Source organism: Corvus moneduloides, chromosome 18, assembly GCF_009650955.1.
Source record: "Corvus moneduloides isolate bCorMon1 chromosome 18, bCorMon1.pri, whole genome shotgun sequence".
NCBI lineage: Eukaryota > Metazoa > Chordata > Aves > Passeriformes > Corvidae > Corvus > Corvus moneduloides.
Window position 1 is genome coordinate 11,331,562 of NC_045493.1, and position 22,664 is coordinate 11,354,225.

At 40.3% G+C, this 22,664-nt stretch overlaps 1 protein-coding gene across 6 annotated transcripts in view; it reads left to right on the forward strand.

Annotated features, from left to right (window-relative positions):
• CLIP1 (CAP-Gly domain containing linker protein 1) overlaps nucleotides 1-22,664 on the forward strand; it is a 61,726-nt gene that overhangs the window by 7,595 nt on the left and 31,467 nt on the right. For all 6 annotated transcript variants that reach the window (XR_004243701.1, XR_004243702.1, XM_032128323.1 and 3 more), the window contains exons 2-8: nucleotides 3,776-3,971; nucleotides 4,457-5,025; nucleotides 17,250-17,374; nucleotides 18,424-18,640; nucleotides 20,469-20,666; nucleotides 21,028-21,131; nucleotides 21,661-21,721. Coding sequence is in view for 4 of the 6 variants with exons in the window: in XM_032128323.1 (XP_031984214.1) it covers nucleotides 3,878-3,971; nucleotides 4,457-5,025; nucleotides 17,250-17,374; nucleotides 18,424-18,640; nucleotides 20,469-20,666; nucleotides 21,028-21,131; nucleotides 21,661-21,721 (1,368 nt within the window). In the remaining 2 variants the exon portion in view is untranslated. The remainder of the gene's footprint in view (nucleotides 1-3,775; nucleotides 3,972-4,456; nucleotides 5,026-17,249; nucleotides 17,375-18,423; nucleotides 18,641-20,468; nucleotides 20,667-21,027; nucleotides 21,132-21,660; nucleotides 21,722-22,664) is intronic.

A 22,664-nucleotide genomic window follows, 5' to 3' on the forward strand; every position in this document is an offset into this window, starting at 1 on the left:
TTGGCAGCAGCAGTTGAACAACGAGTATGAAACAGGTATTTAAGAAATGCTGTTCAGGCAGAGATTTCAAACAGCACTTCTTGTGCTGAGTTTGTTTTTCTCTCAGGAAGGCGAAGTTACTGCATCGTGGTGGTCTTTGGAATATGTTTTCCATTTGGCTTTTCTGCAGAAGGATTTTCTGCTTTATTTTGGTCATGTTACCTTTTCCTTGTGGTATGGGAATTTGTTTTCTAGGTGCTTATTACTGACTGCCACAGGGGTTGCATGTGAGGGTCACTGCTTATAGGCCCTGTGAGATTTTTCAGCAGTTACCTGTTCTACAACCCCCTTTTAGAATATTTACTCTTTATCTTTTAGTGTGACTGTTTATATGTGTTTTGCAAAGCACCTCTATGCTCAGCACAATTAACAAATCCAGTGGTCTCTTTTTGAGCTTAGAAATGCATTGGCATTGCAGGGCATTTTCCTACAATATTTAGTCTGTTAATGGTGTTAACTAAGTTAAATATTAATCTTTTTAATTGGAAATGTTTTGAAGAAGTAGGAAAAGCTGGACTTAATTATCTTAGAGGTCTTTTCCGACCTAAACTATTCTGTGGTTCCACTGGTATTCCTAAATTCTTGTTGTGATTACAGGGTTAAGTAGAGTGAGCTGACTTTTCTCCCTGTGTTCTTATTTAATTTAGTTCTTTTTGGAGTACTATTTGTTGAAAATAGTCTTGAAAGGAACATTGGACAGCTGCTTTCTTTTTATTACAGGAATTCCTTTTTTGACAGTTGGAAAATATTCTGCTTTTAAATTCAGGGTTATGTGGCTACATTTTATTTATTTATTTTTAATACCAGCTTGCCAACAGAATTCATATCTATTATCACATTAGTAGGATTTATTTACTTAAACTAGTGGTTTCCAACTTGCTGCTTGATCCATGCAATACTCAGAGGTCTGTAGAAGGTAAATAAGAATAAGGATATCATTAATCAGTTAAAATTCATATTGTGTGTAGTCATACATTTCCAATAATGGCACAAGTGTAGAGCCTGTGCTTAAAATCTCTTTTTATGCTCAGTTTTGTTCCTGGTAGAACCTGCAGTAGAACACTTCCGTGGAATATATTATCACTGGCTTTCCAGACCTTTCCTTAGGTTCCTGATAGTATATTTTGGGACACAGTAATATTTTTGCCTATTGGTTATAAGGATCCTTTTTCAGAGGAGCTGAGACAGGTTCAAGGGAAGAAAGAACAAATTGAGACAAGCAGTGAGCTGCTGTCTTTTATGAGAACTGAAATGAGATCATTGACATCTGGAGCCTGTTAGGATATGTTGGAGTGTGTCATGCTTAAAATTACTTGATGCAAATTTATGTGTTTTATGAGCTCCATTAGGCAATGCTACTACAAAGGCCCTGTCCCTAAGACCAAAAGTTGTGTTTTAACTATTGGAGTGAGGCAGTCATTTATCAAAAAGTGTTGCCCATAATTTTAGCTTTTATTTTGTCTGAATTAAGCTACAATTTCAGTAACTCTGAAACCAGGACTTGAGGGATTGTGTTACTTCTGGCCTAGCTGAAGGCCTGTGTGTTGAGAAAAGCAAATGACACAGCAAATATATAACCCATGACTGTGGAGAGCAAGATTAAACTATGAATGAGTACCCTGAGCCAAGAAATGCAGTGGTGGAACATTCTAACTTTCTGTTGAGCAGAGGTTTCTTAACCATTTATTAATAAATAATTAACTGAAACTGGCAAAGTCTAATTTGGAGTGGTAATATAGTGTGTGCTTTCTCTTGATACACCTGTCCTTGCACAATGTAGTTGCAGTGGTGCTGGAATGGTCTTTGGGGGCAAAAGAAGTGGTAATGTATGGAAAAGAATGGCAGAGTGCTGGGGAACAGTTCCAGGTTCCAGGCTTTAGGAGAAATCTTCCTTAAGGAGGACACCCCTTGGCCCAAATTTCCATCAATTTGGTCTTTGGGACTGACTGTGAACTAAAAAGGACTGAGCATGATGCTTCTCCTGTTGCTGTATTTGTACCAAATCCTCCTTTATCGTGTATAGGTTTTCCTGTTTCGTGGATTTTGATGGGTTGAGAAAAGTAAGGGAGGCGAGCATGGAAATTCTGGAATCGGAGAGGAGGGAATAGGGCCTGTAGCCTGAGGAAAGGAGCACATGTGTAAGAGATAAAAGAAGGCTTTTCAGGTCCTTGGTGTGTAAGATCAAAGTGCAGTTTTAGAAGATTTCTAAAATGAAAGATAAGGAAATAGGATGCAGACTCATAACTCTGCAGGCAGGTGGGTGACAAACCTCTGGCAACACTAGGAAAAAAAGGTTGAGAAGTCTTCACGGCACTTCATCATTTTCATGGAGCAGAACTTAAATTGTTGGCAAACACAATTACATCCAAGGTGGTAATTCATGCTCGTTAAAATATAACATTATTGCAGACTTAGAAAATGCCTTGAATTTGGCATGGCAGGTCTTGAAATAGCATGAGGAATGTTTCACTTTGGTGTTTAGGTTCACAAAGCAGTGAATTGATTTTTAGGAACACTGATTAATAATTCATAATACAGGAGGGATAAATCTTAGACTGGTAGATAAAGACAGGGTTGGTTTATTCTCCTTAGTTTTCCTTGCTGCAGCAGAGTTGTCTCTCCTTCTGCCAGGTTTGTTTTACCTTTAACTGGGTGCTGAGCTCCCAGTTTGCACCCCTGGGTACTGGTTTGGGGAGGCTGCAGCTGCCCAATTTTCTGTCCTGACAGGTGCCAGAATGCTGAGTAAAGGGCAGGACTGAGACCTGCTTTGTAGTTCTTGTTTGACATGTTCTGAGCAAATAGTTGAGCAAACTCGCTGCGTGCCCGTTTCCTTTTCCCCTTCAGGTTTTTGTTTAGGTGTGTGCTGCTCCTGTTTAAGTGGCGTAGCTGTTCTGGCAGTGCCTCATATAAAAGTCAGCACAAAGCCAAGCTGTGTTCACACAGAATAGTTTGTCCCTTTGAAGATGGGGGAGAGCAGTCGCCTTGAAGTTCAGCTTTGAATTCATATTCGAGGTAAAAAAATACAGATTTTTCATTAGAGATGAAAAAGCCTTTCTGAAGCTTTTGTAATCAGAAAGAAGATGCCTCCTGTGGCAAAACACAGTTCCCTGAAAAGCTTCTAGCTGTCTTCCAAGTTCTATCCTAGCAACGTTGGGAAGAGTCCCTCCTCTTAGCTGGGGCACTGGTGGGGACTGCGAGCCAGCATATCTTGTGATCTGAGGTCACAGAAAGCTGAGGTGGCTCTTTGCTTTTCAGTTGTCATCATGTAACTCTTAAACAATTTAAGCTTTTCAGTTCCAATCTCTTAGAAACCTTACTCCTTTTATCCTGAAATTCCTGGCTGTCTTATTTTCTTTTGCTGTTATTGCTCTAGTCCGAAGTTGTTTTTGCTGGGATATTGCAACACTGGAAAAATGTGACTGAAAAGAGTTGTGTGTGTGGAGCAGTTATATCTATGTGTAATGTTAGCTATGCTGTTAAGGGCTTTGTTTCTTAAAATAGCCTTTTAGTTTAAATCTCAAGACAAATACAGCAGCATTCAGCAAAGTGAGTTATTTTGATGATTTAGGTTTTAATAGGAAATGGCTTTCAGAAGATGGGGAATTGGAAATGCTGCTGGTTGCTACTGTAAAGCAGCTTTTATAATGCATTTTATACACACATTGTGTATATATAGAAATCCCTTCGGTAGGAGTTAACACTGATCTTTGTTCATGTCTGATCTTTTCATATACAGGTTTATTCCAGAGCTGAAAAAGCTTGAACAATATATTTTATCCATGTTTGGAAAAAGATAGTTGCTACAGACGAGGAGGTTAACCACTGGTATTGCAAAAAGATGAGTATGTTAAAACCAAGTGGACTTAAGGCTCCTTCAAAGACCATCAAGCACGGGGGTACATTGCTGAAAACACCTACACCTGTTGCTGCTGGTAAGGAATAGTTAAATATCTTAATTGTTCCCTTATTCATCTTCTGACAAAAAGTACTTTGAATGCTGTAGCATACGCTATTTTTACTCTTTACACCAATGTATTTTTGCTTGTATTTCTGATTTTAAAAAATCAGATGTGCAACTTACAAAAAATCTAAAGGTTACTAATTGGAGATCAACCAATTTTCTTCAAAGAAACCTTGTCGTGATAAAAATGCTTTGGTAGTTTTTGAAGTCAGACCTGTGATTTTTACAAGGTTTTTACCAAAACCTTCATTAAATGCATTCAGTGTCTCTGTCCTTAGATTTTGAATTATTTTTTCCCAGAGATGACAGTGTTTGCACAGGAAAATTAGGAGTTGTGATCTTCCTTTTAGAAATGATGCTTTTCCAGATGTTTGTTAACACTGAAACTAAGTAATGATGCTCTTTGGAATATTAATGTATTTGATTCCCATTGTTTCTCATTGTGCTTTGATTCAGCTCCAGCAGAGAAAGCAGCTCCCAGTGAGAAGACCTCAAGCACAGCCCCTGCAGATACACACGAGGAGTTTGTGGATGATTTCAGAGTTGGGGAGCGTGTTTGGGTCAATGGAAACAAACCTGGCTTCATCCAGTTCCTGGGAGAAACCCAGTTTGCTCCGGGGCAGTGGGCAGGGATTGTCCTGGATGAACCCATTGGGAAGAACGATGGCTCGGTGGCTGGAGTTCGCTATTTCCAGTGTGAACCCCTGAGGGGAATATTCACAAGGCCATCCAAACTGACCAGGAAAGTGGTGACAGAGGATGAAGCCAACGGTGCCCAGACAGCTCACGCTTCGAGAGCCACATCACCAACATCCACGTCAGCTGCTAGTGCAGTGTCCTCATCTGCTGCTGCACTTCCCCCTTCAGGAATTCCACAGAAAACTCCTCTTGCTGCTAAGGAACATGCAACTCCTTCTCAGATTAGCAATCTTTCCAAAACTGCCAGTGAATCTATATCAAATCTCTCAGAAGCTGGATCACTAAAGAAAGGAGAAAGGGAGCTCAAAATCGGAGATCGCGTTCTGGTAAGATTTCCCTGTCTTGCTTTTGATTGATTAATTGAAACTTCTGCTAATATTCAAAACTTTTCTGCTGTTTCCTTGGTCAAGATAATGTAAATTTATGCTCTAGCTTTCTTTGTCTGGTTCTTCTGTAAACAAGCTCTTTGCATGCTGTGGGAATATCTTGGCAGTACCAAGATAAAATGGTTATTTTGGCAGGTTTTAATCTATTATGTTTTTCCACTGTTTAAAACACAGCATTGTGTTTAACAACATATTTGTAGCTTATCTCTCTGTGTCTTCAAGAGCTCCAGTCATGCTAAATAAAAAACAAGAGTGTAAGATTTCCGTGCAGGTCTTCTGCCCTGTCCAGGGCCATGTCTTTAGTAAGCAAACAGTTCAATAATTGATTGTTCCTGAGTGGTGATAGGCAGGAACAGAAGCAGTCACATAATGCCACTGATCAGCCAGGAATTACGTGTGCTCTTGGGGATGTGCCACATTACTTGGCTGCCCTTCCTAAATTCAGACCCCTAAATGCTTCTGCCAGTGTATCATCTCACCTTTTTAAAAGGGAGTTGATTTGTTAGTTTTAATATTTTTTAAAAATAATTATCAGAAATCTGGTGGTATGTTGTGTGTTATATTCTAAATTTAAAGACTGTTTATGTAGCCTTCAAATATAGCTGGAATGATCCTTTTATGCCCACCAGATCTATGATCACTGTAGCAGAGACCTGATTTTAGGTTTGATTTACTCGAGTGCATCATTAAGCTGAAGATTTGTCTCACTCTTACTTTGATACAATCTCTTCTTATTTACAATATAATTTTAGAATTTCCATTGGGCAGGTGTGAGTGTCCTGGCATAGAAACATTTCTGGGGTTAGTGTAAGGACATTGTATAGAAAAAAATCCCCCAGATTTTATTGTTTGTCCTGCATTGCCCCACCAGATAATAATTCTGCAGTGAATTAAACTGATATTTTAATTTAGTTCATTGTATTTTTAAAGGAAGAATTTGCCTCCTCTTTCTGTTTAAGGAGAGCTTAAAACACAGGGCCATGTTGAGGAAGGAGACAAAGGTGAAGTGAGGGCAGGGGTTGGCTGACAGCTGGATTTGGGCTGAGATGTGTTTTCTTGGAGTGCCAATGGAAACAAAGATTTGTGGTTTATCCCTGGCTATTTCTGTCAGAGACTAGAGCCCTGTTGTCCTCCAGACAACATCAGGGCTTTAACCACTTGTGTGCCTTTTCCTCAAGGACCTTTGTGAGCCGTCCTGGGATGTCCTCTTTGGGTGGGAGAATTCTCTGGTGCCTGTGAAGGCATCGCTCTGCCTTCCCTGTATCTAATTCCTGCAGATTGCAGAAGCAGCATATCCGAAGTGCCACAGTTTGATAATAATAAGGTCTCAAATTCTGTTTGTTAAGTAGGACAAGTTAAACTTAGTATTTCATCCTCTCTACTACCTCTGTTTGCCTTAAATCTTCCTCTTGAGTCATCAAATTGTAGTTTGAGGTTTTGGGGTAATTCCTAGCACAGTGTGTTGGTGATGCATGACTATAATTTATATAGCAGTATAAGACACTCAGGAATATGAATGTTAAAGGGACAGGATCCTTGTTTAGTGGTTTTTAATCCTTTGGGATTCCATGCTAATTGTTTGTATTAGATCTCAGACTCTGCTGTCTTGTCTAATAATAATTCAGATGTAAGTATCTTAAGTGGCCAGGTTAGTTCAAATAATCCTAAATTTGGCTGAATAATTGGTTCATCTGTTAATATTTTTTCCCTGACACTGAACTCCTGTCCAGCACTGTGGACTGTAGAGTTGAGGTGTCACTGAGTAATTCTGGGAACTGTCCTCAAAGCCTACAACCAGCACCAGCTGTTGGGAAAGACCTGCCTGTCACTTGTGTCACTTGCTCAGCCATTCCTGCTCCATCAGAGGGACAAATCCACCTGGCCTGCTCCATGTCTTTTGGGTTTTATTTATGCTCACAGCAGCCCCTTTTCAGTAATATGTTACACAAGAGGATGAAAGGCTGGGTGGGAGTTGTCAGTCCCACCTCAGCACAGAATTTCCCCTTTAAGTGACAATGTGGTGTCACAGCTCCTTGACGTGTTCCAGTCTGACCACACCATTGCAGGGCTGTAGAGGCTCAGTGCTGCAACATCCATCAGTTTTTGCAGCTTGGACCAACTGCTGTGGGAGTATTTTGTAAAGGTTTTTTGATGATTATGGACACGTGGGGAAAACAACTGCTGAGAATTACAGTGTGAGAACAGGGAGCCTCCAGCAGTGTAGAACTGAAGTTCAGAACAATGAATTCATGATAGACAAAAGCTCATTTGGGAGTCCTATTAAAGCAGCTAATTGGAAAATGATGTCCTAAAGGGCAGATTCATAGATGGGTAAGGCACAGCTCATCAGCCAAGATGACATTCCAGAATGGACATCAGATGGCCTCAACTTTATTGATCTTAGTGTGTGATCTCAGGGTGTTACACTGAAGTATTTCAATCTGTTAATTTTTTTTTCCTCTACCTTGGATTCTAAAATGTTCTTAATGGGAGTTACCTTGAGTGGATCAGTTAAATTACTTTAAGTTTCTTTTTATTGTTGGTAACTTGCTGGTTTTGGATGACTTCAGCAAAAAAAGGCAAAGTCTTGCAGCTCTTTTTGTCTGCCCAGTCTGGATTAGCAAGGAGCAAGAGGCCATTCCAACAGCGTTTACTAATTCACATCTCAACTTTTTGTGTTACACAGATGCAAATTGGGCACAAGTTTGAACCTGAAATGTTGGGTTCAATTTCAGGCTTTCCCAGCAGCTCAGCTTTGTTGGAATATTTTCCTGTTCCTACAGAGATGTTCTGCATTGTCCCAGCAAACTGCTGCCTCAGTTGTGCTGAACCAGTGGTGCTGGGATGAGGTGGTTTGGTTAAAGGCTGTTATGAGCAAAGAAGTCTTGAGGATTTCATTAAAGCTCCAGTGCATGGCCTGTATTGTTTTGTGTGGAGAGAAAAGATGCCTTAGGCTTATTTTCTTATTCCTTTGATCTCTAGTTGTTTCACCAGTCTTTTGTACGCTTAAAGTTAGAATTACCAAATACTACATGGTCTCATATTAGAGTCCTCCCAAACTTCTACAGAAGAACTGATATCTTCAAAATATAAAGAGTTAGTAATAAAGGAAGCTTCCAGTGAATGTATCCCTGATTTATTTGATTATGAAGACACATACTATATAATCTTTCCTTAATTCAGATAACATTAGGAAGAATAGTGGTTACATACAGATTTGGGACACTTATTCAGAGTGAAAGAAAAGAAATTTCAGAGAAGTAAAAGAAAGAAAATTTCCAGAGGGGAAAAAAAAAAAAACAAACCAGAAAAGAAATGCCAGAGAAAATAAATTCCACTGCAAAAACCAAGTAGAGCTGTGAGGTGATCACCTGTGTATTCTCAAAACCAGGCTTGCTCAGAGTATCTCATGTGAGGTTGTGCTGAACAGTGCTACAGATACAGAGATAAAAAGAGGCAAAACAAGCAGCCTTGCTTTTTCAGGGGGCAGAAAACCTCTTTTCCCAAAAGACCTTGTATATTAAAAAGATGTTGACATCAAAACACAGAGTGCTTCAAGGTATTGGATATGTCAGCTGTGGGTGCCTGCAGAAAAATACTTACAACAATCAGCTACAACCTTTCCTGTTTTTTCCCCTCAATTTGAAGAAGACATTTCCAGGCCATTAAATTGAGTTGTAAACATCAGAAAAATAACTCATGGTAGACATCAATGCCCATAAGGGAAATATAATAATCGTGGAGAAATTCCCATTGTCCTGTTGTCTTAGAAGTTCTCTTTCTTGAGATTCCAGAGGAGTCAAAGCAAATCAAAAGCAAATCAAACTGAGTGAATACACAAGTATTCACTGAAGTATTATAGCCTTAAATGGATGTTCTAGTGGAAAAGGACCTTTAGATTTCTGTCATTTACTCCTCAAAGATGATTAATTGAAACAGCACCCTGTGCTCTGCTATCTTGGGAATCTGATAAATGTCTCCCTCAAATCCCAGTGTATGTGAGCCATATTCAGCAAGCTTATGCTTAATTTTCCTTTCGCTAACAAGAAATCAACGCTACCTCATGATAGTACGTGGAAATGTTGAAAATATAGGTAGAGAAGTTAGATATTTCAAAGAATTGTGGTTCATTATGTGTAATTTACTATTCAGCTTTTCATTTGGTGCATTGATGTATCTCTTACTGGATAAAAATAGGGCTGAACCAAAGAAGAGTTATTAATGCAAAGAGTCATTCAAACAGCTCTGTATTAGGCATAATTTCCATTCTTAACATATGATGTATGTTCTGGAATGTGGATGTGATTTAGCAGTTAGAGAGAGAAGATTAACTCTGGACAGCCTGATCTTGTATTTGGGGTTCTGTAACACAGGAAAATTGATGTGGAAATCTGCACTTCCTTCACTGGCCTTGTCCAGCCTTTCTGGGCTTAAAGACACAGTGCCAGAACTGCAGTTGATTTTCCTGCTGAAAATCAGGCTCCAGCTTCAGCATTTGAACCTGCTATGAATAAGAATTCCTGTGCAAGAAGTGCCAGTGGAAGTGCTGTGCTCGGTGCTAAACCAGATGGGGAAAGAACAACAGAAAACCAATTCAGAAAACAAATTACTTTCAGGCTCAGCCAGTTTGGGTTTCCTGTTTGAGTTGTGGCCAGAGAACCTGTTTGCCCTGGTGTTGCACACTTAGGATTTCTTAAGAGCCCAATGCAAAGTTGATTTTAAAAACAAACAAACAAAACCCCCTGAACTACCCAACCAAAACAAAGCCAACCTGTTAATAAAAGAGAGGAATCTGCTTTATGTGACAACTGTTGCCCGTACCAAAAGTTGAAGCAGCTTTGACAGCGTCGTCGGCTTTTCCCTGAAGGGACCAGATGCTGTATTTTAAATAAATAAATAAAAATCTTATCAACCTAAGGGGCCTTAGCCTTCTCAAGGGATTAAAGTGCTTTCATTCATTTAACCAGTTACAGCTTCATCACAGTCTGCCAAATCTGCTGCTTCTGGGGCTGAGCTGTAAAGCTGGAACTCGGCCTCTGTCCATATGTTCACAAGAAGATGCAAACTCAATTTACAGGCGTGTGCTGATGTGGCCTTTTTGCAAAGTTCTTCTCTGTGCATGAGTGCCATCTAATTTCTCTTTATTCCCTGTTTTACAGAGCTGGCTATAAGTTACTCCTTGCTTTGTTGTTTCTTCCCAAGGTCTCTGGTGCTGGGACAGGCAGGGGTTGATAGGAGATTATTGTCAGATTTGTTTCCACCCGCGTAACCTATCTGCAAGTAAACGTGACATAGGGCTGTCAACTGATTACATTCCAGGGCTCTTAAAAGCAGCCACGGGAAAAAGAAGCTTCACATGTAGAGGGGAATGTCTCCCTTTAGCATTGCCTTTTTTCTGGATTTTACAACTTTCTGAATAGAAAATGCACTGCTGAGCTTAGTCTGTCTAAAAATCTATGATAATATTTAACTGTTATGAAAACAAGTAGTCATTGGTGGTGTTACAGTTAAAACAGTGCCAAAATATCTGGCACAATGTGTGCAAAAATGGAAAAGGAAGAAAAATTTGGAAGTTGGGAACATGTGATAGTTTTGTGCTCTCCTGGGGCTCTTCTCTCAAGCCTCCTCCATCAAATGTGACAGTTTTAACTGCTCAGTCACACTTCTGCTTTATCCTTGAGCTGAGGTGACTGTGAGGTGTTTTGATGGCTTTGTCATGTTAAGTCAAGGATGAAAGTAATTCCTATATTTATGTATGTCTACTTAGGCACAGTATTTTGGATACTGTAATACACGATGTAGATTAGTTTGCTAAGTGGCTGCTACAGCATGAAATACATGTATGAGAAAATATCTGAGGGATAAGGGATATCCAAAGGCTTTGCCTGCAATTCATCATCCAGGTGACTTTCCCTATGCAAACCTCTGCTTTCTTTTAATGTTACTTTTAAGCATTTTTCAGGACATGTCACTACCTACCTGCTCACAACTAAGGGGTTAAATTTATCTTAGAGCAAGGCACGATTTGGGTCTGAGTCACTCTGTTTTGGCAACTCCTTATTTAACTTCAAATTGCATGTGAGTTACTGGGATGTAATGGCAGGGACTGGTGACTTCCCCACATGCTTTGGTAGTAGTTAATTCATTTTGTGTGTGTGGATTCCCTGGCTCCCTTCCCCTCTCCCTGCCTTCCCAAGGGGGAATATCCAGGAACACGTTGTCCTCAGTCATTTCAACACAGGATGGGAGAAAGAACAGTTTATTTACTTATTTTAGTCTTTGCTTTTTTTGTGGTGGTGATGAATTCATGGGTGGCTTTTGTAGTATGGAATTGCTGGGGGGGGGGGGGCGGTTTTTGTTTGTTTCCTTTGTGTTGGGTGAATTAATTGAACCTCAATAGCACTTCAGTTTTAGTTACTAAACTGTTTTCTCTGGAAGTGAAGGGTTGTGTGATAGCACAGTGTGTATCTTACTGCACGTGAGGTTTTTTGCCCACTTTGGCCTTGCTTTTGAACTTCCAAGTTGACTGCAACCAAACTGATTGAGAAATTGAGAGGTTTCAAAGCAAGTTCTTCTGAGTTCCATGGAAACAGCCCAATACAAGGTGGAGGCTCTGCCCACCAGTTCTGGAAAAGCTGCAATTTGCCTTCACAGAACTTTGCACATCAGAGAATCCACATGATCAAGGCTTGTCTGAATCCTGTTCCCATCAATGGAAACAGCAGAAATCCCTCTTGCATTTTTAGATAGTGAAGTCACTCAACCATAATATCCAATGCCACAGGAAAACTGCTGTCATTAATCCTGCTATTCACAGAATTGCTGGGTTGAAAAATGTGAATTAGGGAGGCCAGTTTAAAGTTTGGGAGATGTTTAGCGCTGTTCCAATCATGCCTTGATCCAGTGTTGGATGTTACATAGATATTTCTAAAAGGAAATAAGACAGTCTGAAGCAAATATCTAATATCTGTCTAATCTCAGCAAAAAACACAGGCAAAAACTGTCAGAGAAAGCAAATGCTGACAAACTAAAACATGGCCGTTTTGTCAAACGCTTTTGCTTCCTTCTCTGAAACTATAGATTTAATGGAGAAAATGCCATTACGGAGTTACGTGGTGGGATTATTATTCTTTTAAAATTCTGGATACTATCTAACAGTCTAACTTCAAAATTAGCACTGGACATTATTGATAGATTTAAGAACTCTGAATATTTACATCCTTAGTTATTTGAAAAACCCGTTGGAATTTGGCAAGAATTCAGAATACAGCTGGAAAATGACTCAAGCAAGAGAAAGTATCTTGCACTAAAAGATTTTAAGAACTTAAGATGTTAATTTTCAAAGGGAATATTGAGGTGTCGTGCTTAAAACCTGTATGTACCTGCATGGTGGATGCTGCAGAGCTCTGTAATCTTCCAAAACAAAGCATAATGAGAGTCAGTGGCCAGAGGCCACAGTCAAATTTGGTTTATTTTCATTTTAAATATGTTTGGACAGTGGAGCGATTAAGAATGAAAAGAGCCTGTCAGTGGAAGTGTGTTTCCTGATGGATATCAGCTCTGCTCCAAAAACATGCCCACAGAAATTAGCTCAGTGCAGTTACAGGGTTAATTACAGATGGAACTGGGTGAAATGGAAAGAACTGTTCCATGAGAACCAGAGGAGATGATCCCATTGTTCCCTCTGGCCTTGAAGGGGTGAACAAATCAGTTAAACACAATTTCTGTTGCCAGCTGGAAACAGTTCTGCTAAATTTGGAGAAACAAGAGGAAGATGATTCTGATTAGAACGTGATTAGTGGATCCCAGGTGTTTCAAAGGCTCTGTGTGGCTGGATGGGTTTTACTTTTCCAAATGCTGCATATTGTGGTGCTGAATTGTCCTGAAAATGCAGAAATAGCCAAGTGATGCTTTCAGGAGTCACCACAAGTTCGTGCTCGTTTAGAAGGGGAGACACAGCAGTTGTTACTCACCTTTTACCTCCTCTGTGCAGGTTTGAATAAGTGATATTGTTACACTGACAACGTTCAGACCCTGCCCATCCTCTGTTCCACCAGCACTGCTCAAATCACACTCTCAGTTTTTAGACCATCTCTCTTTCCCCCCTCCCTGGATTACACTGGTTTATTTGTTTCCTACTTCTCCTTATCTTTGGAAATGTGGCTCCACAAAGGTTCTCACAAGGTCTGACGTGTTCATCCCCCTGTCCTTTCACCAGGAGGTTTTTAACCACTTCAGGTTTCCAAACCCGTTTTGCTATTTCACTTTACCGGGCAGCAAATTAATGTCAGCTCAGGTATAATTGGATAAATGGAATTTAATCGCTTTTTGCATGTGTTTCACATAACTCTAGCGAGTTCCAAGCAAAATTCCTCACCTCACAATGACCTGTAGTCTAACCTAGATTCTCTGGAGTATTACAGCTTTGTGTTTTACAGCTTGACTGTATTGAGTGTGGGAGCTGACTGAGAAAAGGTCTGGCAGTTCTTTTCTCTATCTATTATTTAGTGACCTGCCTTAGCATGAAAGAAGGTCATGGAAAACTGTCTTTGTGGTAGCTGTGCTCCACTTTTTCATAGAACTTTTAGAAACCTTTTAATAATTTTTCTCCCTGTTTCTTTTAGAAACTGACCTTTTTTATTTTAGTCCTTCACGCAATATGGGAGGTAGATCTGCTGGCAAATGCAATGAGTTTTGTGGTTTGGGGTTGGGTTTTTTACCTTTTTTTGCTCTAATTCTTGCAATTTTTTAAAAATAATTTTTCTATAACAGATGGTATAATCTGTAAAATTCTTTTTTCATATTTGTTGGAACAGTTGAGTTTAATCGTGTCAGGATCTTTTTTCCCATTTATGGCACTATTAAGTCTGTATATGTACAGCAAATTTCATCATGAAAATTCATTTCAGCCCTTACCATACTGTGTTGTACAGTAGCACCTCACATTGTGCTAGCAAGGGAATAAATTATTATTATTTTCTTCTCAAGGCAGGTGTTGCCACTTGCAGGTACTAATTGCAGCTGGAGATAAATACACTGTTGGGAGAGATGTCTGTGAATGATTGGAAGCCTTCAGTAGTCTCAGGCTTTATAAAGCAGGGCTGACCTGTCTTTAAAGCTGAAATTTAGAAAGTTTTTGCTTAAAACTGAGCAAAACTGCCCATACAGACCTTCACTGATTCTCTGAGCATGCCACAGGGTGCTCCGATTCCTGCTCTTGTAAAGACACACAGAATGTGCAGAAAGAGAAACGTAGTAGCTGGTTTTTCAAAGCTGAACTGGGTTTGGAAAAAAGCAAAAATTCTTTGGCATTCTTCCTTGAGTCCTGTTTAAAATAACCGAGGTACCATGGTTACAAGACGAGTCATTTTGCTGCTTCTCCCAGGAATCTCGTGTTGTGCAGCCCCATCTGGTCTGGGATATGAATTCCTGCATTTGCTGGCTCCCACCAGGCAGTGGGTCACGGGCACTGCGGGGGCTGGAGCAGGTCCAGGGGGGCTGGGCACTGCCAGATTCCTCCAGGTTGCGTCTCCCAGTTTGTGGTTTGAATGTAGTATCTTCAAAAGAAACACTTTACGTTTTTTACATATACATGGAAGATGAGCACGGCCAAGGTATGAAAGAAAAAGGGATGAACATTCTGCACCCAAGTTTAATCTGTGTTATCCTGGAGCCAACATTACTTATGTGGAGGTTTACTTATGGTGTGAGTTGGAGGGAACAGATTGCAGCAGTTTTTCCTGTCCCTGGGAATCCTTGCATGGAGTTATCGTATTCCACCACGGTGCTTCAGACACCTCTTACCTCACTTACCCCACTTACCTTCCTATGGAAACGTGGTGGGTGGCTGTGTTTAGGTAATTCATTTGGGTTTGTTTAAAAAAAATCACCACAAACACAATCACATGCCACAAAACAGGAATAAAATTCCACTGCCTGGCTCAAGGGTTCTGGAAAAGGAGCTTGAGGAATCTCTCTGTTCAACCCCAAACCTGACTATTGTCTTTGAAGGGATGCTCCTTATCTAGGCCGCTGTTCTAGTTTTCCTGTCTAATTTCTTAAATGGGTTTGTAGAGCCTCTTTTGATTTAACTCTGTTTTCAGGTAGAAAACAATACAAAACTGAGTAGAGAAACAGCTTCTAACCAGAACTAACCAGTCTTTTCACCTAAAGTTCTGTTCCAAATTTATCTGTAGAGAAAGAAACTGCCAAACAAAACAAGACAATCCCAAACAGACAGAAAACCCTACCCAAACTTGCTGGAAAAGGAGTAAGAACTTGGAAGACTCAGTATGGACTGATAGTGCAGTTAAAAATTATTTTTATGTTTGTACTTAGGTTAATGCTATTTAATCTCTAGAAAAAGTGGATAATGTCTGAGGGTGAATAACATATCCCTCAATTTAAGGGGTAGTTCTTCCCAGGAAACACTTTATCAATGTTATATATTCCCTCCTCACCACCGTGCCACAGAGATCTGGATTCTGTGTAACTCTTTGGGTGGTTACAATTCTTTTTTTCTGAGCCAGTCCTAGTGCTTGTTTGTGTGTTCTCTGCCAAGAACACCAAATACCAAAGGTTCTACGAGTTACTATATTAGGTTGAGTCATGATAACTGTAAACTTTGTGTGTTTTTATTCCATGGAGAGTAATAATTTGCTACAGTGCCACTCAAAGCAGGATCTGAAGGTGACCTGCAGTTGTTCCAGAATTGCTTCTAATGGCAGAGAAGGAGCTGCCACCTCAAGTGCAGACAAGAGGTGCCTCTGCCACCTTTCTCACTTGAATAATATCAAAAAAGGTTCATTATTCTCCCTGTTTTTCTGAGGTTTGTGTGGATTAGGATTATTTTTCCTCATCAACTGAAGCCTCATCTTGCCACTGGAGGGGAGTCGATGAGCCAGAAACTGGAGCACAAATGTGTGTGGCAGCTCCTGGGCACTGACTTGGGACTTTGTGGACACGTAAAGTCCTCGATTCCTCACGGGTGACCTTGTGAAGGAACACATACCAAATGGAATGTGAATTCTCTCATGTGCTGTGATGGTGCACCTTAATTATGGCACGAGGAGCTCGTTGTTCTCTAGTAATCCTGGGAAGTTCCCTCAAGAAATAGAATGTCTGCTGTAAAAATTATTTGAAATATTAAATTACTTTTTAGTTTATAAAAAGAAAAATCACAGTATTTAGTAGGAGGATTCATTCAAGATCTCTGCCAAGGCCTCACAATATTCCTGGTTGTATAACGTGGTGGAAAACATGGATGGACATTTTCAAGCCATTGGTGTGTTTTCCATGTGGAATTTTGTGAATCTCTTGAAGAGGTTTCCATCACCATGTCCCTGTTTTCACAATGCTGGATGCAGGCTGAACAGATTTTCACAAATTGAGGGCACAACATACTATCTTCCTGAACTGCAGGAATCCTGCAGTTCTGGCTTGTGGCTCTTCCTGGCAAGTGTCAGCCACACAACACCTTTTCCTTCTTCACTTAATTTAATTCTTCCATCCCCTGGGTGTTACGAAAAGCTGTAGCTCACAGACATTGCAAGTAATTGGAATGGCTGTAAATATTTAATATTATAAGTCTAAAAGCTGCTGCTTTCTAGTCTTTCATTTAGGAGTGTTTGGGTTGGGTTTTTTTATTCTTGAAAGTGAAGAAAAGATAAAATGATTCTCTCCTCCCCAAGGATTCAAATAGCAGGTTATATCTGCAGTTTTGCCAAGTGCTCTGTATCATGCTTTATATCAGTTCTTTTAAATACAAGAGGGCTGTACTGTGTAGTTTATCTGAATTATTCCTTAGAGAAAATATGAAAGGATTTTTTTTTCATTTCATTTCTTTTTCCTCAGAGAGTTAGAATAAGAAGTAAACAGACCTTAGAAATCTGCTGGTAGAAATTTATGTGAAACTCTAGCACAAATCTATTGCATTCAGTACACTGGTTATACTGTGGCTTGTTAAATATATTTTTGGTTGTGAAGATCAGTAATTTTTCAACATTAAAACAAACTCATAGACAAAAAAAATACATAGTTTGAAGTAAGAACTGATTGTGTCATTCCCGTGCTTTGTGAACATGGTTATGCCAAAAGCTTTTTCACTGAACTCGGTATCTTAATTTGGAAATGCATTAAATGCAGGTGTGTGTCTTATTTTTTAGGTTGGAGGAACAAAAGCTGGAGTCGTGCGTTTTTTGGGAGAAACTGACTTTGCTAAAGGAGAATGGTGTGGAGTAGAGCTGGATGAACCCCTGGGAAAGAATGATGGAGCTGTTGCTGGCACGAGGTCAGTCTGTCCCCAGATTTACTTCATGAGATTCTTTTCTGTATTCTCTTTTGGGTTTTTATATCTTCCTTGAAATTTTCAATGAGGGGAGAGGAGGGAGGTTCCAAACCTGCCTTGTCTTCTGGTGGTGGGGAGGGTTGTTGCGTGATGGTTTGAATTTTCTGATGCCAGCACTTCTCTCACATTCATGGGATGAGCTGATCTCTACTCCCATGTGAGTTTTATTCATAGACTGGTAATGGAAAACACAGTTTCCTTCTTTTGAATGCCTGTTTGATTTCTCAGCTTGCAAGGAATGCTCAGTTAAGAAAATCTCTGGATATCCAATAGTTGTACTTAAGTGAAATCTTCCAGCATCCCAGGAGCTGGAAGCTCCTGTTCCAACAGTTGCCCCCTGGTAGAGTTTGGGAGCAGTGTAGCTGCTTCTGCCAGTAGGTCACACTCAGAAGGCATTAATTAACACCACAGTCTAACTTTGTTTCTCATTTGCCATAAGGACCAGTCTTTTACCTCATTAAAAAGAGGTTTTACAGGGATTGTCCCACCTTAACATAGGTGATCACAGCTTAAAATTGTAAGTGGCTTTTGTCTATATTTAACCAAAGATATATGTTCTGTATCATCAAATATGCATAAATGATATGTATGTAATAAAATATAAAACTACTTGATTTAATTAAAATCTGATTTCTATTTTTAACTCTCAGCCACCACATTTGTTGGCAGCTCAGAGGAATGTGATGAAGGGGAAAGCTATGGGTATAAAACTGAATCTGAATGGAAGTTTTTAGGAACTAGAGCTGTGGTGTTTTTTCTGTTTTTCTGTTTTCTGAAGTCTGATATGATCATGCTGTTTCAGCTTCTCAAAGTTCCTTTTCCAAATCTGGTGTTAAATAAAATTGCAATCCAATGCGGATGAGATGGTCACCAGCTGCTCTCCTGTCCTTTAATACTTTTATACTCCTGATCTAGAATTCTGCGTGAACCCAGACCGTGTGTGTGAAATGAAGTTAATTCCTGCTCTCCTCCGTGTGCTTTGCTTTTGGAAGGTATTTCCAGTGCCAGCCCAAGTACGGCCTGTTCGCCCCGGTGCACAAGGTGACCAAGATCGGCTTCCCCTCCACGACGCCGGCCAAAGCCAAGCCCGCGGTGCGCAAGGTGCTGCCGACGCCCACGGCCCTGAAGCGCAGCCCCAGCGCCTCGTCCCTGAGCTCGCTGAGCTCGGTGGCCTCCTCCGTAAGCAGCAAGCCCAGCCGCACAGGACTCGTAAGCTGCTTTTTCCATCGCATGCTTCCCCTTCCCAGCCCCGAGCCCGCCCGAGCTCGGCTCGCGCAAACGGGGACTAGAGCAGATCGTGGGCAGAGCACACCGTACGTTTCATTGTGCTTGTCTTCATTCGAAGCATGCATGAAGGAAGGAAATGTTAGCTAGCCCTGGAGAGCAGCTGAATGTTTGAATATTTAATTCAGGCTAACAGAGTGATTGCAATAAGAAAGGGGCTTAAGGACACCGACAAATTTCTCTGGCTGCAGTCCCCATTTAATTCATTGTCACTACCTCTGTCATATAAGGTTCATGTCTGAGGATCTGGTGTGCACTGAAGCTTCCAGAGATCACACTTGTTTTATTTAAGCAGGAAGCTTCACGTTGGCTAAAATGTTAAAAATTTCCTTTTGCTGCTCAAGAGATGAGTCAGCTGAGAAATGCAGCAGGAGCAATTTCCAAGTCTCTGCTGACAAGAAGCCTCTTTCTTTCCTTTTAGATTTGGTTTTAATCTTATGAATTCATAAAGGCTGAGTGCAGTGGCTCAGGTGAAATCTAACTCAGCACTAATTCCACCTAATACACTTACTATGGATTCTTTTGAAGTTGCTCTGTTACGTAAATGTCCTAATCTGCAGCAGTAAAACAGAAATCTGAGAAGGCTGAATTTTGAGAAGTCTCTTTTATGGTAGTTGAAAATATAGAAATAATTGGATTTTTCCACAGTCACCCTAGATGTTTCCTTTTTTTTTTTTTCCAAACCAAAGTCCATTGGTAGATCTGATTAGGAAGAGGTGACTCCCAGTGATGTGGAACAGGTTCCCTGTCCCACTGACCAGCAGGTGCCCAGAGAGGTGACTTACCCTAGTCCTGCAGAACTGAAGCAGATTAACAGAGGTCAGCAGTCGGTCAGGGCACCAGGGTTAATACCTGACCACAAAAAGGATTTTTATTTGGCACAAACAGTGGGACTTCATTCCTTAATCCATTCTGGAAGTTGCACTTGCAGCTGCAGAGTGCCCTCTAGTTTGGGATCCCAGCATTAACACATGGAGCCAAATGCTTTATTCCATGTGCTGTGATCCCCCAAGTTACACCTTGTGAATGTCTAAAATGTATTTGCTTATTTTGTTGTGTCCCGGGGATTTTGTATGATTTAGGCCGTAAAATACAAAGCTGCTGTAATCCATTATTTCTGGAATTAAAATTCCAGCTTTCTTCCTACTCTTTTTCTCAGGCAGCGTGAACATTTGGTGGCCATCCAAGTTAAAAGGATTGTCCAAATAATTCTGAGACTTTTTCTTTAAAAGTTAAGCTGCTGGGGAAACGAGATTTCCTGTAATCAGTTTTGACACAGCAGACTTTTCGTACTTCAGTTTCTAGGAAAACTAAAACTTTTCTGGGAATTGCTGGACTCTCACATCAACTGCTCAGTTGTTCAGGGCTGCTTCTAGTTTCTTTTACCTGGTAACTAGAGGCATGATGGTTTTGGCTTGCTGGAAAGCTGCCTTTCTTTTTTTAATGCAAAAAGATGCTTAGGAACATCCTGAGCCAGCCTTTGTGTGAGTCTCTACCTTCAACTGAGGCCTTTTATTTTAACTTCATCCCTCCTGCCTCCTCCTGTGCCTGCTGCTCATTACAGGGCTCTGACCACACGTGTTGGCCACTGTTAAATTCTGGAAAATGAAGTAATTTAAGTGTAAAAGGAGAAGGTACAGTAGGTCACAGAAAACATTTGCTTTACTAACCCTGTGTTTGTGGAGTCTGGAGATACCCCCTGGTTTTTTTTCACTTGGTGCAGGATGATTTTTAACACATTTATTTTGTGAAGTTGACAGAAACCTCTTCTCGGTATGCAAGAAAAATTTCGGGCACCACAGCCCTCCAGGAGGCCCTGAAGGAGAAGCAGCAGCACATTGAGCAGCTCCTGGCAGAAAGGGACCTGGAGAGGGCAGAAGTTGCAAAAGCAACGAGTCACGTAGGGGAGATAGAGCAGGAATTGGCTCTGGTTCGCGATGGGCACGACCGGGTAAGAGAGTTACTGTTCTTTTGAAACAGAGTTAACACAATGGACTTAACCTCTGCAATGATGTTTTCTTACTAAAAAGGACTGGGAGTAAGATGTGGTGTGCTAAAAGTAAAATAATCCATACCTGTGAGATCTCCCTTGTGGGATCTTTGGCTTGATGATATACCAGATCTACTGAATTTAACTCATTTTTGTTGAACTTCACTACAGTCTTTGATCATATACATATTTGATAACGTTCCTGTCACTTGGCCCATCACTTCGCCAAATTGTAGTTACTGAGGTAGAGATACATAACTTGGAAAAAATTCATGTATTTCCCAGCTTAGTAGATTTTGGTTTTATTCCTCTTCCTGATTAGCACGTGCTGGAGATGGAGGCAAAAATGGACCAGCTCCGAGCCATGGTGGAGGCAGCTGATAGGGAGAAAGTGGAGCTCCTCAATCAGCTTGAGGAAGAGAAAAGGTAACCCCAAACTGTCCTCACTAATGTAATGAATGTTCTTGTTGTGCTGCCCTTGTGCATCTTGCTGTTCATCCTGACTCCAGACATGTTTCTCAGTGCTGGAGTTTTGATGCAACGTGACATCTTGAAGGCCTGTGGATTCTTTGGATGTGTCCTGAATTTCTGACTGTTTCCTACATGAATGGTAGAATATATAGAATGGGAGATCAAACTGCTCATTTAGGTCACGCCAGATCATGCAGAAGGGTGAAAAAAGGAGAGAATCAATGATGATTTAAAAGGTTTTAATACAAAATACCCTCTTCAGAGCTGCAGGAATACTGATGCCTTGCTTGGTCAGTGGTAGTGTTTTAAGGACAGCAGTTTTCTGTCCCTCTGATGCTTCCTGTGAGAGGTTTCTCCCTAATGTTCCTGGCAGTTTGCTGGTACAATGGGAATGTTGTCACTGTCATTCTGATTTCCACTGAAAAGTGAGCTCGAAAGCATTTTCTTCCAAAGTTACCTGAATTTTAATGAGTTGTCCCCACAGGAAAGTTGAAGACCTTCAGTTCCGTGTGGAAGAAGAATCCATTACCAAAGGAGACCTAGAGGTAAAATATCTCCAGCTTTGTAAAGAGGATATCCAGGAGGGCACAGAAAGGCAGGAATCATTAAAAGATACAATCCTGGTCCAGCCACATGAAAATGATACCCAATTCTGCAGTCCTTGAGTAAGCCAATTGTCCCCAAAATTGCAGGATTGCACCCCAAATTCAGTTACACACTTCAGCAAAGGCTGTGCAATGGCTGTAGTTACTTAGAGAAATTAATTCATAGGAAATTCTGTCTTTTGCTGTTAAAGGTAATCACTAAGAGAAAAAAACAGTTTTGAAGTTACAAAATTGCAAGTTAATATTTATGCCTTTGAAAATGAATATTGAAGTCTAGTTCTGTTTGATCCATTTTTTGATTAATTTCTGTGCTTCCCTTAGGGAAGGTTGATTAATGAAGAGTGTTTTGTCCTCAGAGTTTGCACATAAAATCTAAATAGCAATTAATGTGTGCAGCTTTTATCTATTGTTTATATAACCATAATGTTGGGCTACAGCACACTGTGTTACTACATAATCACAATAGAAGATATTTAGGGAGGGATTGCTCTCAGGTATTTGAATACTGCCAATTTTTATCCCAAAATTGCAATTAATAAGCAAGATACTTTTAGTTGTTCTACTCTGTTGTCTAATCAGAAAGATATCAGAACTTCTTGCACAGCATAAAGTACAACCTTAGTTAACTGTGTTGCTGTAAAGCATTTGTGATTTAAGTGCTAGCATTATGAAAAATACTCATTTCATGTAACATTTCTTTTATTTTAGTCTTCCATTCATTTTAAGATACCTATCTAGACTCATCATAGAATGCTCCTTTTATTGTTTAGTCCATGGAAATATTTCAGGTTTTTATTTTCTGTTAAATCAGTCGATAGTCATGGCAAACCATCCTAAAGACTCTGGTTTGTCAAGCTGCTTAACTTGGGGGTGTAAACTGAAT